General features: G+C 37.8%; 1 protein-coding gene across 39 annotated transcripts in view; it reads right to left on the reverse strand.

The window, feature by feature from the left end:
- Positions 1–13,584, reverse strand: part of RIMS1 (regulating synaptic membrane exocytosis 1) — a 508,694-nt gene that overhangs the window by 165,221 nt on the left and 329,889 nt on the right. For 27 of the 39 annotated variants that reach the window (XM_054023387.1, XM_054023375.1, XM_054023369.1 and 24 more), the window contains 2 exons: positions 9,813–9,875; positions 1,876–1,965 (listed from right to left, as the gene is read on the reverse strand). The exons of 6 other annotated variants lie outside the window; for them this stretch is intronic. In XM_054023387.1, coding sequence (XP_053879362.1) covers positions 1,876–1,965; positions 9,813–9,875 — 153 coding nt within the window. The remainder of the gene's footprint in view (positions 1–1,875; positions 1,966–9,812; positions 9,876–13,584) is intronic. 6 more of the 39 variants (XM_054023389.1, XM_054023377.1, XM_054023388.1 and 3 more) reach the window with 1 other exon arrangement.

Here is a 13,584-nt window from a genome sequence, read left to right on the forward strand (position 1 = left end):
GCTCTGCAATCACATCAGCCAACTCCCTCAGCACCCTCAGATGCATTAGTTACAGACCCATATACTAAATACTCCTTAACCTGTTCTTTCACCACTGAAGACAGAGGCAAAAAAAGCATTGAGTACTTCAGCTTTTTCCACATCATCTGTCACTAGGCTGCTTCTCCCATTCGGTAAGGGTCCCACATGTTCCATGACCCTCTTCTTGTTGCTAATATACCTGTATAAACCCTTCTTGTTACCCTTCACATCCCTTGCTTGCTGCAATTCCAATTGTGATTTGGCCTTCCTGATTACACCCCTGCACGCTCGAGCAATATTTTTATATTCCTCCCTAGTCATCTGTCCAAGTTTCCACTCCTTGTAAGCTTCCTTTTTGTGTTTAAGCTCATCGAAGATTTGTCTGTTAAGCCAAGCTGGTCACCTGCCATATTTGTTATTCTTTCTGTACATCGGGATGGTTTATTCCTGTGCCCACAATAAATCTTCTTTAAAAGCCATCTCTCCTGGACTCCTTTCCCCCTCATATTAGCCTCCTCGGGGACCCTGCCCATCATGGAAACATGAGGCTTCTACATAGCCCCAAAGTTGGGTTTAATTTTCAGCTAAGATTTTTTCCCCATAACTAGATGTTTTAATGGTTACCAGCTATTGTTCCCTGAATTTTCAAAATGATGTACAGTGTTTTAGTGGCATGATTTTCCTTGAAATTAATACAGCAAACCACAAGTCCTACTTTGAAAATGTAACTATTTTTTGGACTATTTTTGTTGCTAAAAACACACAAAAAATTTACATTAATATCCTAGGCCTTAGTTATGGATTGCTTGTTACTCCTCTCATCACTTAACAACAACAAAAATGGTCAGTGCTGTGATAATTTCAATAACCAATTTTTCTGGACTGATTGATGAGCAAATTCACATTATTATCCTACATATTACTTGAGTATTTACACCATGGGCTAAATCCTACTTCTACTGAAGCCAATGGGAGTTTTACTTTTCACGTCATTGGGGGGGGGTCAGGATTTCACTTTACAAAAACAAGAATTCTTAGACAAAAATACTGCAAACATTCAAAAATTCCTTGTTAAGACATACTCACATCTAATTACAAAATCTGTCCATAGTATTTGGTTTTCCTGTGACTTTGAACTACACTAGCTTTAAAGGTGAAAGTTCAGAAAGCATCCATTAAATGTTTCTGTTCAACATAACAAGTGCAACTAGATTTCATTTAAATTGCTGAAAATGTTGCTAAATGTATGTAAACTAAATACGGTGTTATATAGTGCAAAAATAATTAAATTGTTTTTCTTTACAATTTAAACAAACAGCAATAGATATGGCAGATTAGATTAACAAAATAATGTAGTTGGTTGGTTGGTTTGTGGAAATTAATGTATATACTGTTATACACATTACAATTTTGATTTGAAAAATAAGAGTTTGATCTCACGATTTGCATCCTAATTCATATAATTTGTAAATTTTATGTCACCATCTCATTTGCAATCTGCAGAATGGGTAAGAAATAAAAGTAATACATTTTAGCAGATGATAATGAAGATTAACAATCAAGTGGTGCTCCTTCACCTCACTTAACACTGCAGTGTTATTATCAGCATACTGAGGACTTTTGTAAACAATAACATCAGCTTGAACTAAAAACAGGGAAAGAAGAAGCCAGAAGCAATTATAAACTGCAACACACAATTTGCATGGCATATATGAGTATAGGGGCAAAAATGTCTACAAATACCAAAGCGGATATGAATGTACAGACATGTAGAAGACTCATATGGAGAAACAAACAAAATTGACAAAGTTCACCAGCACAATGACAAGAAATTCATAAGTCTTTACTTTATACCTTTCTCGTTCTGGTGAATGCAAACTAGTATCTGGTCTCAAGCAGTTGGTACTAGCACTCCTAGCCCTGTCAAGGGAGGGCTGTAGTTCACTAGTGCCAGTGCATTGCATCCAATGGTAGAAGAGAAAGAAAAAGAAAACAAAGAAAGGAACACAATGTTAGATATTAAATAATAAAATAATGTTCTCTTTACATAAAAATGTGGTATCACAATGATTTAATTAATAAAGATGTAAAAGAGCTGACTAGATGACAATGCAAATATTTGTTTAAAAAATAAAACCAAATGAAAGATTATGTTTGAACTTGTTTGCATAAAAAATCTCAAGTATCTAAGACCATAAAATGAGACTAAACAATATATACTTATGAGAAAGTGGAACGGGAAATACTAAAACAATACATCTAAATATTTATTACTAGTAACAACTGCTATACAGAAGGACAGGATACAGTACATTTCAAGTGAAAGTACTTTAGAGTGAAGCTAATTTACTTTAGAAAACCATATTACATTCTAAACAGGAAGGGGCACTTCTACTCAGTTCTTACCTAACCAATAGTTCATCTGTAAATCTCGGTATTTGTGCATTAAGGCAATCACGAAGAAGCGAAATATCCTGTCTAATCACTGATTTGGTTTTAGCACATGCAGGCAGAGTTGAGCTTTATAAATTAAAATTATTTAAAACAAAAATAAAATTTAATTTCACATGTAATCAAAACCATACATATAAAGAAAGAAATGAGACATAAGGAAAAGAAAACTGTAATACTACTTAACTCCAATACTGACATTTCAGTAGAGTTTAATGATACAAGAATTCTAGACAATACAGAGGTTGCAGGTGTTTGACACTTATGTAAGAATTAATTTTAGATACTTGAATCTAGTTATGTTTATAAGTGTATGTTTTTATCTGTTAAAGTTTTCTAGAAAGTACCACTATATTATTATAATGTGTATGTTTGTTTAAATAATTTAAGTGAATACTTACTTACCTGTAAATATTCCAGTGAGAACCATTCTCTAGTAAAGGCATCTTGGGTGGTAATGTTTTATAGTGCCTAACAGAATTTCTTGCATGTGGCAGAACAGAAGAAAACAAAAACAAAAACAAAGCATGCCAGAAATGGAAATATAGGTAAAGGTAGAACAATGTTAACTAGAATGAAGACTATGTAATGTGCATAATACTATAGCAAGTTTGAACTGCTATATGCATAGATTTCTCAATGTATCCTTTTCTCTGTTCAACCAACATATAATTTCAGGACCAGATCTCCTATGCATGTAAACTCAGTAAACCTACTCACATAAGTAAATTTAGAGTAACATCAGAGGTCTGAATTTTCCTCTGGAACTAAATACCTTGGAATCTTTTCAATTTTTGATTAAAATGTATAAGCTGTTGTAAAACATGAAGTTGGTATTTACCTTGCTATTTTTATGTCAATACTACTTTATTTTAATCTACCCTGTGTGATTTAATGATCCCTTCTAGTTATCTATACGATATATTAAAAGCCTTCACTTCTATATACAATATCACAATCTAAACCACAGTTGCATTAGTATTCAAAAATGTCATGAATTAAAGTCCTTTAGAGGTGGTATACTAGGGGCCAGGTTCACAATGGGACTTTAGGCATTGCTATGCTGAGTACTATGGCGCCTAACTTTTAGGTGCCTAGAAAGTCCACTTGTATTCACAATGCCTGAGTTAGGCACCTAGGTTCCCTATATGGGGAGCGATAGGACCCTAAACATAAGAGTCACAAAAGGCAGCAAACTAGGCCAGGGGCTGTCTAAGCTAATCAATGAGATGGTGATGAGAGGGTGTGTCCTGAGCCCTGCCTCTCGTCAGGTGTCTAAGCTATTTCTTGCAAGAAATGCCACCAGTGGTGGTGATGCCAGTGCTTACTTTTAGCCCAGAGGTTAGAACACTCTGTTGGGATGTAGGAGACCCAGGTTCAATACCCCCATGTTTGATGAGGAGACAGGATTTAAACAGGGGACTTCCCACTGCTCATAAGGTTGCCCAAACCACTGGGCTTAGGGATATTCTGGTGTGTGGTTCCTTCAGTCTCCACTGTTGATGCTGTCCCACTTTGGATAAATAATTAGAGAGCTATTGGAGCAGGGGGGGCTGGATCCTAAGTCTTCCACCTCCCATGTGAAAGCCCTAAACACCAGTCATAGAGTTGTTCTCACATACACTCCCTTTCTCTGGCCCAATGACTATTTAAGTATTTAATCAAAAGTGGAACAGCTTCAAGAGGAAAGATGGAGGGAGCCACATATAAGAATATCCCATAGCTCAGTAGCTAAGCCAACATCACCTGAGGTGGGGCAGGGAGACCTCATGTTCAAATCCTTTCTCCCAATCAAGTAGAAGAGGAAATTAAACCCAGGTCTCCCACTTCCCAGGTGATCATTCTAACTACTGGGCTAAAAGTTATGAAATAGAGACCAGCCCTTCCTTCCCCCACCCCAGGAATTTGAAAGGGCCCTGATCTAGTTAGCAAGCTCAGAGCTTGCCTACCAGATCGAGCCTCACAGGTGAGATTGGCAGGAGAACATCTATCTTCTCGTTGGTGGATCATGCTGGGGCTTAAGGCATCTGGATGTCTAGAATGATGCAACAGTGCACATTCTCAGAGGCAGAAACATAGGTGCAGAGGCACCTTTCACAACAAAAATGTAGGTGCCAATGAGTTTAGGCACCTACAAGATTAGGTGGCAACTGAGGGGGGTTTAAGAATGCCAGTAGCACCTAAATGTCCTTTTGTGAATCTGTCCACAGATCACATTAAGTTAAACGGCATTAATAATGGTGAGCTAATTTTAAAAACTATAGGAATTGGTTTATCCATCATCAAGCACCTCTGTGGTGTTAGTGTATATCTACACAGATCTGGAAGTGTAATTTCCAGCTTGAGGAGACATACCCACGTTAGCTCTGATCGCGCTAGCATGCTAAAAACAGAAGTGTAGTCACAGGGCCAGGGTAGGCTAGCCAACCAAAGTGCAGGTAGATTCTCCTGCTGCTCACATCACTGAGGCTACACTTCTATTCTGATTGAGGTAGCATACATATGTCTTCTCAAGCTAGTAATTACACCTCCAGTTTGAAGCATAAGCATACCTTTGGATGAGAATTGTTTACATCATAAACCAAGGCCACAGTACATAACATTTTAGAACTAGGAGTGTGGACTACCCTATCAAAATGAAACTCCAGGAGAAATGTAAAGGAAGAACGTGACCACCCAAATTGAACTCTGTCCCACATAATGCAGTTAACTGGAATTAAAACTGAAACTTTGATGGAGTGTCCACACATTCCACCAAGGTAGAGCTTTAGTGGGACGAGCAGAAGAATACACACCCTGGAGGTCCTTGCCACCTCCAGGTGTGATTCCTTTCAATAGCATTCCTTGACTCCAGGGATTTAGAGCTGGGTGCATCTGTATCCCTGTATCTGAACACCTCCATATGTGAGGGATTCTGAATCTGAATCCTGATTTTAAATCTTGGACCATCTCTAATTAATGTCACATACACACTATACTCTAAACTAAAACTATCAATAATAATAAATACGACGCAATACAATAAGATGTCTAGAAGATAAGAATGTATTACTACAGCACTATGCCCACAGCATGCCTAAACTTTATAGTTACACCAATGTAAATGAGTGTGCAGAAACAATGCCAAACAACATAGATGCCCAATAACTTGTTGAGTGGGCATATGAGACAATGGCATCCAAGCCATTAGTCTTTTTTGGACTCTGAATTTAATGGGAGTTGGATCAGCCCCATAAGTCTTGTAACTCATTTTAGCAACCAATCTATGGTAGCCATTATTATACTTCTACTGCTGTGTGGTGGGCTAGCTTCCATGCATAACAATGTGTCTTCATTGTATTGATAACAGTACTTCAGAGTGACCACCTAGCACGTTGCGGAGCATCTACTATAGAGTTAACCCACCGTACCAAGTACATTCAGCAATAAATAAGCTAGTCAATGGATATTGTCATATTTCATAACTCCATTATATTACTGCAGAGTATGATAAATATACATATCAAATACATTATTAAAAGTACTATACCATTAGTACAGTTTCCAATTTTATTTTTTTTTAAATCGGTGTATTTGGTATTGAACTTGAAAGTGAGGAAACAACAGTGACGAGAGCAAGGCATAACATAGGCAAGTGCTGTGTGAAATTACATGAGAGCACCTCCATTCTGACCTGTATCCCACTTGTGAGCAAAAGAATACTGTTGATCATGCTAAATTGTGTTGAGGCTTTGTGCTATAATTAAAACTACACTAGGGGCCAGATAAAAGTCACCATACTGTGTTTCATATAAGAACTAAGTGAGAATTTCAAATATTTGTAACTCAGCCATTTTAAAGTAATTGATGATCTGTAAGGGGAAAGGAGAAAATACAGACTCAGAAAGAGACAAAGAGATGCAGAAGTGGGAGCTGAAAAAAGAAAGGCCAGAAGAGGGACGTGAAGGAACAGGAGCTGCATGGTCCCATGAAGCGGACATAAAAAGAAAGGGGGCCAGGAACAACAGAGAAGCAGGGACTGAAATGATTTATTAAATGTTGAAACACTGAAGCACGGGCTTCCTCAGTCACAGAAAGTTAGCCTGCCGTTCTTTTCTAATGATAATAGTTTAAATTTGAAATGAACTTTAATGGAACAGTTGCACTGATGCTGAAGTTCTTGTAAACTATATAATACTTTCTAAGTATTATACAGTGTAACAGAACCTAACCATAAGTTCATCCCTCCACTATCATTGATGAGATCTGGACAATTAAAACTATCCTGGACAAATTTGTGAAAATAATTGTGTAGGGAACAATCCTGCAGACCAGTAGTGCATTGGACTGCATGGTTTTACAGGGTCTTTTCCAATCCTAATTTCTAAGATTAAGTAAAATTTAGAGAGTACTGACCTAAACTTTTACTAACGAACAGTTTGTGAGTAGAAAAGTACATACATGTTTTCCTTAGTTCTCATAACTGTACCATCTACAAAAGAGTTGATTGCACACAATGACACTTATATTTATAAATGTCACCAGAAGAGGAGAAATAGAAATAGATATACAAAGATTGTAGAAAGTGCTGCCAATTTATCCTAACAAAAATAAAATAAAATTGAAAATGCCTCAGTACTCTTAAAATTAGATCAGAAAAATATTTTTCTTTGCTTACTAATAACCAATTTGTTTAGACAAATTTTAGATCTGAATTAAAGTGATCACTATCTAATGCAGGGATCGGCAACCTTTGGCATGCGGCCCAGCAAGGTAAGCACCCTGGCGGGCCAGGCCGGTTTGTTTACCTGCCACGTCTGCAGGTTCGGCTGATTGCGGCTCCCACAGCCCGCACCGCTTCCCACAGCCTCCATTGGCCTGGAGCGGCGAATCACAGCCAGTGGGAGCCGCAATCAGTCGAACCTGCGGACGCGGCAGGTAAACAAACTGGCCCGCATGCCAAAGGTTGCCGATCCCTGATCTAATGTAACAAAAGCATGGGAATAAACTGTGACTACACTTTTTCTTAAATTTTTACACTTAAGTCAATGTTTTTTCCAGATTTTTATTTAATTTCTGTGGTATATGACCAGAAGTAGGCTGGTGAGATTGGGTTTTGTTTTTCTTTCACAAAAATTGATTGGGTAGGTTTTGTTTTTCCAAACCCAAGAATGGTTCACATCAGGATTCCATATTTTTGAAAGCTCCAAAATTTAGGAAAGGGTGTCAGAGTGAAGATGTATCTGGACCCAACCTTTAGCAATATGTGGAAACAAGGGTTGAAATGAGATGGGAAACTTTAGGTGTAGGGCTCCCATGGGGTGGTTTAATCCTGGTTCCTTCTTATACCAACCACAAAAGCTCACCATGGGTTTGGGCGTTAGATAATGTAAAAAGTTCAGTTTTGGCCCATCTCTGCTAGAGACTCTCCCCAGATTCCCAGTTGCTGTAAATCAGTGTCCTCCATTAAATCTGGTCCTTAGATCTTTCTGTCTATACAGTGCATAATGAGCTATAGGATTCAAGCTGAATACATAGAAAGACACAGTTTTCCAATATGGCCACAGATATTTCTTATCCCAGGGAAATTGGAAATCAAGCACCCGATTCACCAGGGTGTTACTCAAATTTTATATCAGTGTAATTCCATTGAGATTACAATAATGAATTGGTGTAAATCTGGTGTAACACAATGGTGCATCAGTTAATGTGATTCACCATTGTGTTACACCAGAGTCTGAGTAGACAACGAGTACATAAAACAAACTCTCAGCAGATACAGTATGACACATTGCCAAAGTATCTAACCTTTTGATTTATGGACTTATTTGTTTAGAAAGTAAAATGTTTGCACTGTCTGCTAAATGGCATGAAGTCATTCCTTATTACATGGATTCAGAATAAATGGCTTCCAGTTTAAAATGTAAAAAGAAGTTTCAGGGATTTCTAACTGCTATCAGGTAGCCTGTGTACTCTCATCACCAGTATGCTCTAATTAGGCTCTAAAGAGTAGTTTCCGGATTTAAAAAATTTTAATTAAACAAAATCTTCCAAATGGGAATCCAGGGAGATACCAAAATTAAAGATGTGTCTTCTCTGAGGTATGAAATATTGCCTCAGGTTGCAAAAGCATTAAAAATTAATTCAGATGGTACAAGCCCTCATCCTACAAATATTTACTTATATGTTTAACTTAAACACGTAAGCAGTCCCATTACTTCACTGAAGGTCCGTCTCCCTACAGAATAATTTAAATTTGGGGTTCAGCCCCACACTAGTGCTGTGTCCTTTCTTCTTGAGTTCTTGAGTGCTGTAGGACCTACTGGAGCCTGGAGTCAATGTGGAGTATTGCAGTCTCTGGGATTTGGAGTCCTCACAGAATATAGCGCATTTATCAATTCAAAGGTGGGAAATGCCCTAGCAGGGCCCAGCACAGACAAAGCCAAAACTGAAATTCTAAATGGAAGGTAGGAAACAATGGATACATCTACTCTGCAAAAACCAACCAACCAACCAACCAACCACACAGACCACATCAGCAAGTTTCAAAGCCTGGATTTACAGACTTGGCTCCACAGACTTGGGCTTGCAGGGCTCATGCTCCATTACAAAATAGCAGAATCGACATTCCCACTCGGGCTGGAGCTCAGGCTCTGAGACCCACCGAGTTGCCAGGTTTCAGAGCCTAAGCAGAAACATCTACGCTGCTAACTGTAGTGCCATAGTGCAAGCCATGTGAGTCCAAGTCTGTAGACCTGTGCACTAAGACTTACTGTCACTGGTATTTTTTTTGCAGTGTAGACATACCCAAGTGAGAGTTATAAGGTGAAGCACAATGATATGCAACCTTTGTTTATCTAGTCATGTGATCTTCTGAGGAATTTTCTTCAAGTTTGTTGTCAAAACACAAGAAGTATTTATTAATTTTACATAATAACAAAGGAAAGAAATCAAACAACCATAAAAAATCCAAAAAAACACAAGAAACTTTATAAAACCACAATAATACTGCCGTGCATTTGAAAATCAGGCCTTTTCTGACTAGACAGGTAATTTACCACAAAATTATATGCTGCAAAAATATCTGTATTATTTAATTTCAAATGTGACTGTTGACACTCATTTTACCACTAGGCTTTCAACTACTCTAATCATAACTATCAAAGTAAACAAACATATGTAAAAATCTTGATCAGTTCTTTTTAAAAAAGAAAATAATTAAATGACAATTCAGTTACGTGTTAAGAAAACAGTGTCCATTACTTACTGTAATATTAATAAAGCTAAAGGAAATGATTGGGCTAGTGAAGTACACAGAAACTAACCATAAGAAATCATGGTCATTGAATTCCTGTATTTACCTGGTGGTATGTAGGCACTCTGCACTTCTTCCTCGTTTTGCTCTGGGCAGCATAAGAAGCTCACTGCACAGACAGGATGGATGGTGAGTGAAACAGATATAAATATGAAGCATTAGATGACATGAGTTATGCAAATGATATGCAAATGAAAACGTAAAAAAAAGAAACCAGAAAGCTCACACTGAAATAGCTGTCTTGATAGTGTTCAAACCAAAACAAATTACAATGCTGCTCTAAAATGTAAGCAATAAAGTACCTATGACAACTATATATTCAGATAATACTTTTAAGTGGACATCTAATTTTGTCTTTTTTTTTTTTCATAATTTTGAAGTTACTTTAGAGATTTTAATATTAAAAATTGACAGGATTCTTTATCAAATTACATTGCTATGGCAATCTTCTAGTTCTTGAAGTAGGTATTTATTAAAACATGGCAGCATGATAATAAAAATGGAATTATAGAACCTCCATTTTTTTGAACCCAGACAAGACTGTGTGCGCTGAGGAGTGGTGGGGAGTTATAAATGTAGTTTTATGCTCTAGCGAATACAGTGTAAGGAGCATCAACTCATCATTTTGGTGAAAAGAAAAATATTTGTCCACTAAAATATTAAGTTTATACAAATGTAAATTCTGATCTAAAGCTTTTTGATTGCAATATTTTGTTGTACATCCCCTTACAGAAATAGAAAATGTGTTAATCAGTTATCAAAATCTCCTTTCTAACCATTTCTATTTTACAGTCTACTTATTCCATTATTGCAACCAGCAGTATATTACAAGAGCCAAGTGCTACAGCCAACAATATAGCTACTGTAAATTAATCATTTCTATCTTTAATAAACATGATTGTGATAACAGTATGTTCCTTTAGTGATTTTTGTGAGTATCTGCACTTCAGTGGAAATCACAAAGAGAAGTCCCAGAATCTCCTTATTGTTATTGACACCAAAGTGAAGCTAAAGTTCATGAAGATGCATCATTTAAAAAGAATCAAAGAATCATATGAAGTACTATGGTAACAGAGAGAGAAAAGATATAAAAATTATGCAAGGTGGCAAAATGATCAATTACTTTCATGCTTTATATTGTCATTAAACTATAAATTTCACTATGGAAACTGGTATATCATAAGCAATATTTATGTAATATAATAAACCAGGGAAATCAAAATCGCGGCTTGCAATCCACATGTGAGATTTAAATTTGCATCTGGAACTACAGGCCTGATTTTGATGCAACAAAATATGTTAAAGGTGAACTGAATTGTTTTTCTTAAAAGGAAAGAACAATAAAACTATTTAATATCTCATATCATTAGTAGAATTTATGTGTAGACTTCCAAATTACAAATAAATACAATATAATTTAAAACAAAATAATTGAAAATAAAATTCCTCTTATTTCTTGTACACAGAAAGGATTCTGTGTTTCTCTTGAAAGAGTTGAGGACATTACAAAAGCCAAAGCACTGTAAGGATGCAGGACCATCACGGCTTAGTTATCAGAGGGTATGTCTACACTGCGACTAGACGCCTGCAGCTGGCCTGTGCCAGTTGACTTGGGTTCACTGGGCTCGGGCTAAGGGGTTGTTTAATTGTGGTGTAGACATTCGGGCTCAGGATGCAGCCCAAACTCTGGGACCCTTCCACTTTGCAGGGTCCTAGAGCCTGGGCCCCAGCATAAGCCTACACTGTAGTTAAAAAGCCCCTTAGCATGAGCCCCACAAGCCAGAGTTAGGGTCATGGGCCAGCTGCAGGTTTTTAACTGCAGTGTAGACAGACCCAGAGACAACATACAATGTTATAGGAGAAACAATGAGAAGTCCTTGTGGCACCTTAGAGACTAACAAATTTATTTGGGAATAAATTTTCATGGGCTATGAAGTAGGTTATAGCCCACAAAAGCTTATGCCCAAATAAATTTGTTAGTCTCTGAGGTGCCACAGGACTCCTCGTTGTTTTTGCTGATACAGATTAACACGGCTACCCCCCTGAAACCTGTTATAGGAGATGCACTAATGAAATCCAGAGGCAGAAAGGGAAGTGAATTTGGATTGTAGGTCAAATCTTAAAGTTCTTGCTCAATATTTACTCTGTCTTCATTCAGTCAAAGTTTGCCTATCAAGGACCTCAAGATTTGGCCTATTGAAAATAGTGATATAAAACACACCCATGCATTGAATATAAAATAGCAAATACATATGGAATACAATTCTAATTATTTCCTCAAATTGAAAAATAAATCATACTGGTAAGGTATTAATATTCTCATAATTAATGATATTTTTGACACATTTACAGAAAAATGTATTCCTCTAGAAAAGATTTTTGAAAGAGATACTAGATTATGTATATGAACATGGAGATTACCACATCTTCTTTATAAACAAATGGATGGAATATAACACTGAGAGACCTATTTCACTGAGAATCAGATAATGATACCTGAATTCACAGCAGTCAGAATTATGACACCAGGCTAGATAGCTTTCCCCAGTAATTTTTTATTTAAAAAAAAAAATAGCAGTGCAGACAATCCCAGTTCTGTTGGAAATATATCACAACTTGTTGCTGAACAATCCTCCAGCTGGAATTTTATATGAGGTCATGATTCACTTTCCTAAATCTAAAGACTCTCTGTTATTGCTCCTTCATAATAATTTAAAAATAACATCTGAAACTCCTGAACAAAGATTATGAAGGTTATGACCAGGAATATCCAGTATTGATTTGGGTGCTACCATAATACAAATAAATAACTAGTAACAATTTGTAGGGGTATGATCAGATGCAGTTAATAATTGTAGATTATTTCAGGCATGGGGATAGTAGGAACTTCTATGGATCTATCCATTCCTTTCCAGTGGATGTTATATTAGACAGCTGGCAGCAGGTATGGATTTTGATGAGGACTTCTGTAAATGGGTGAACTTATTGCAAGAGCATATCAAATAAAGGTTCTTTAAATTCTTAATCTTCTTCCGTGGTAGTAACTGCAACAGGCTCCCCCTTAAGACGCCTATATTACTCATTGATAAGTTTGTAGTTCTCATGGGACCTGCCACTAGAGATAAATAAACAAGAGTTGTATAGTGCTTTCCGAAATGACTGCAGTGCACCTTAAGCAGGGAGAGGCATTATCCAGCTTGCCAGGGAAAGGGGAATAGCGCTTTATGGGGGTGGAGGATGGGGAGGGAGAGGGGCTCAGAAACTGCTGCAAAAAGAGGAATGGGTCAGCGTGGTGATGCTGACTCATCCCCAGGTACCAGAAGGCCTGGGGAGTTGAATAGGGGCAAGCCTGGTAGGCGCAGCCCCTTTTCCCCAGACCAAGCTAAGCGGCACCCACCTTCCCTCCCCTCCCCTCCCCTTGAGATGGCAAAATACCAGGTTTGGTCAGGACCTGCTGCATTGCACTAGCTGCTTCTTTCCAGGGGGGCTGGGAAGGAATTTTTCCCTCACCATCAGATTGGCCTAGGTTGAGTGGAGAGGTTTTTCTCCTTCCCCACAGTGGGTTCAGGGAGGGCTTTGTTATGGTGAGTAGGAAAGGGAGTTAGGCTATGATGTTGCATCGCGTTATGTACATGTGGGCCGGATGCCCAGGGCAGGTACTCCATAGGGAAGGGATACCGTGACCAGATAAATGGCTTTGTAAAGGATTTTAAAAGGAGGTATTGGTTAAAGGAGGGGGAGAGGGGAGGGAGCCAAACCCCCTTCCTTATAGCACACTGTATCTCTCATTGGAGGGGGGGGGAATGGTAAGGTCCCAG

Source organism: Malaclemys terrapin, chromosome 3 (genome assembly GCF_027887155.1).
Source record: "Malaclemys terrapin pileata isolate rMalTer1 chromosome 3, rMalTer1.hap1, whole genome shotgun sequence".
NCBI classification, from domain to species: Eukaryota; Metazoa; Chordata; order Testudines; family Emydidae; genus Malaclemys; species Malaclemys terrapin.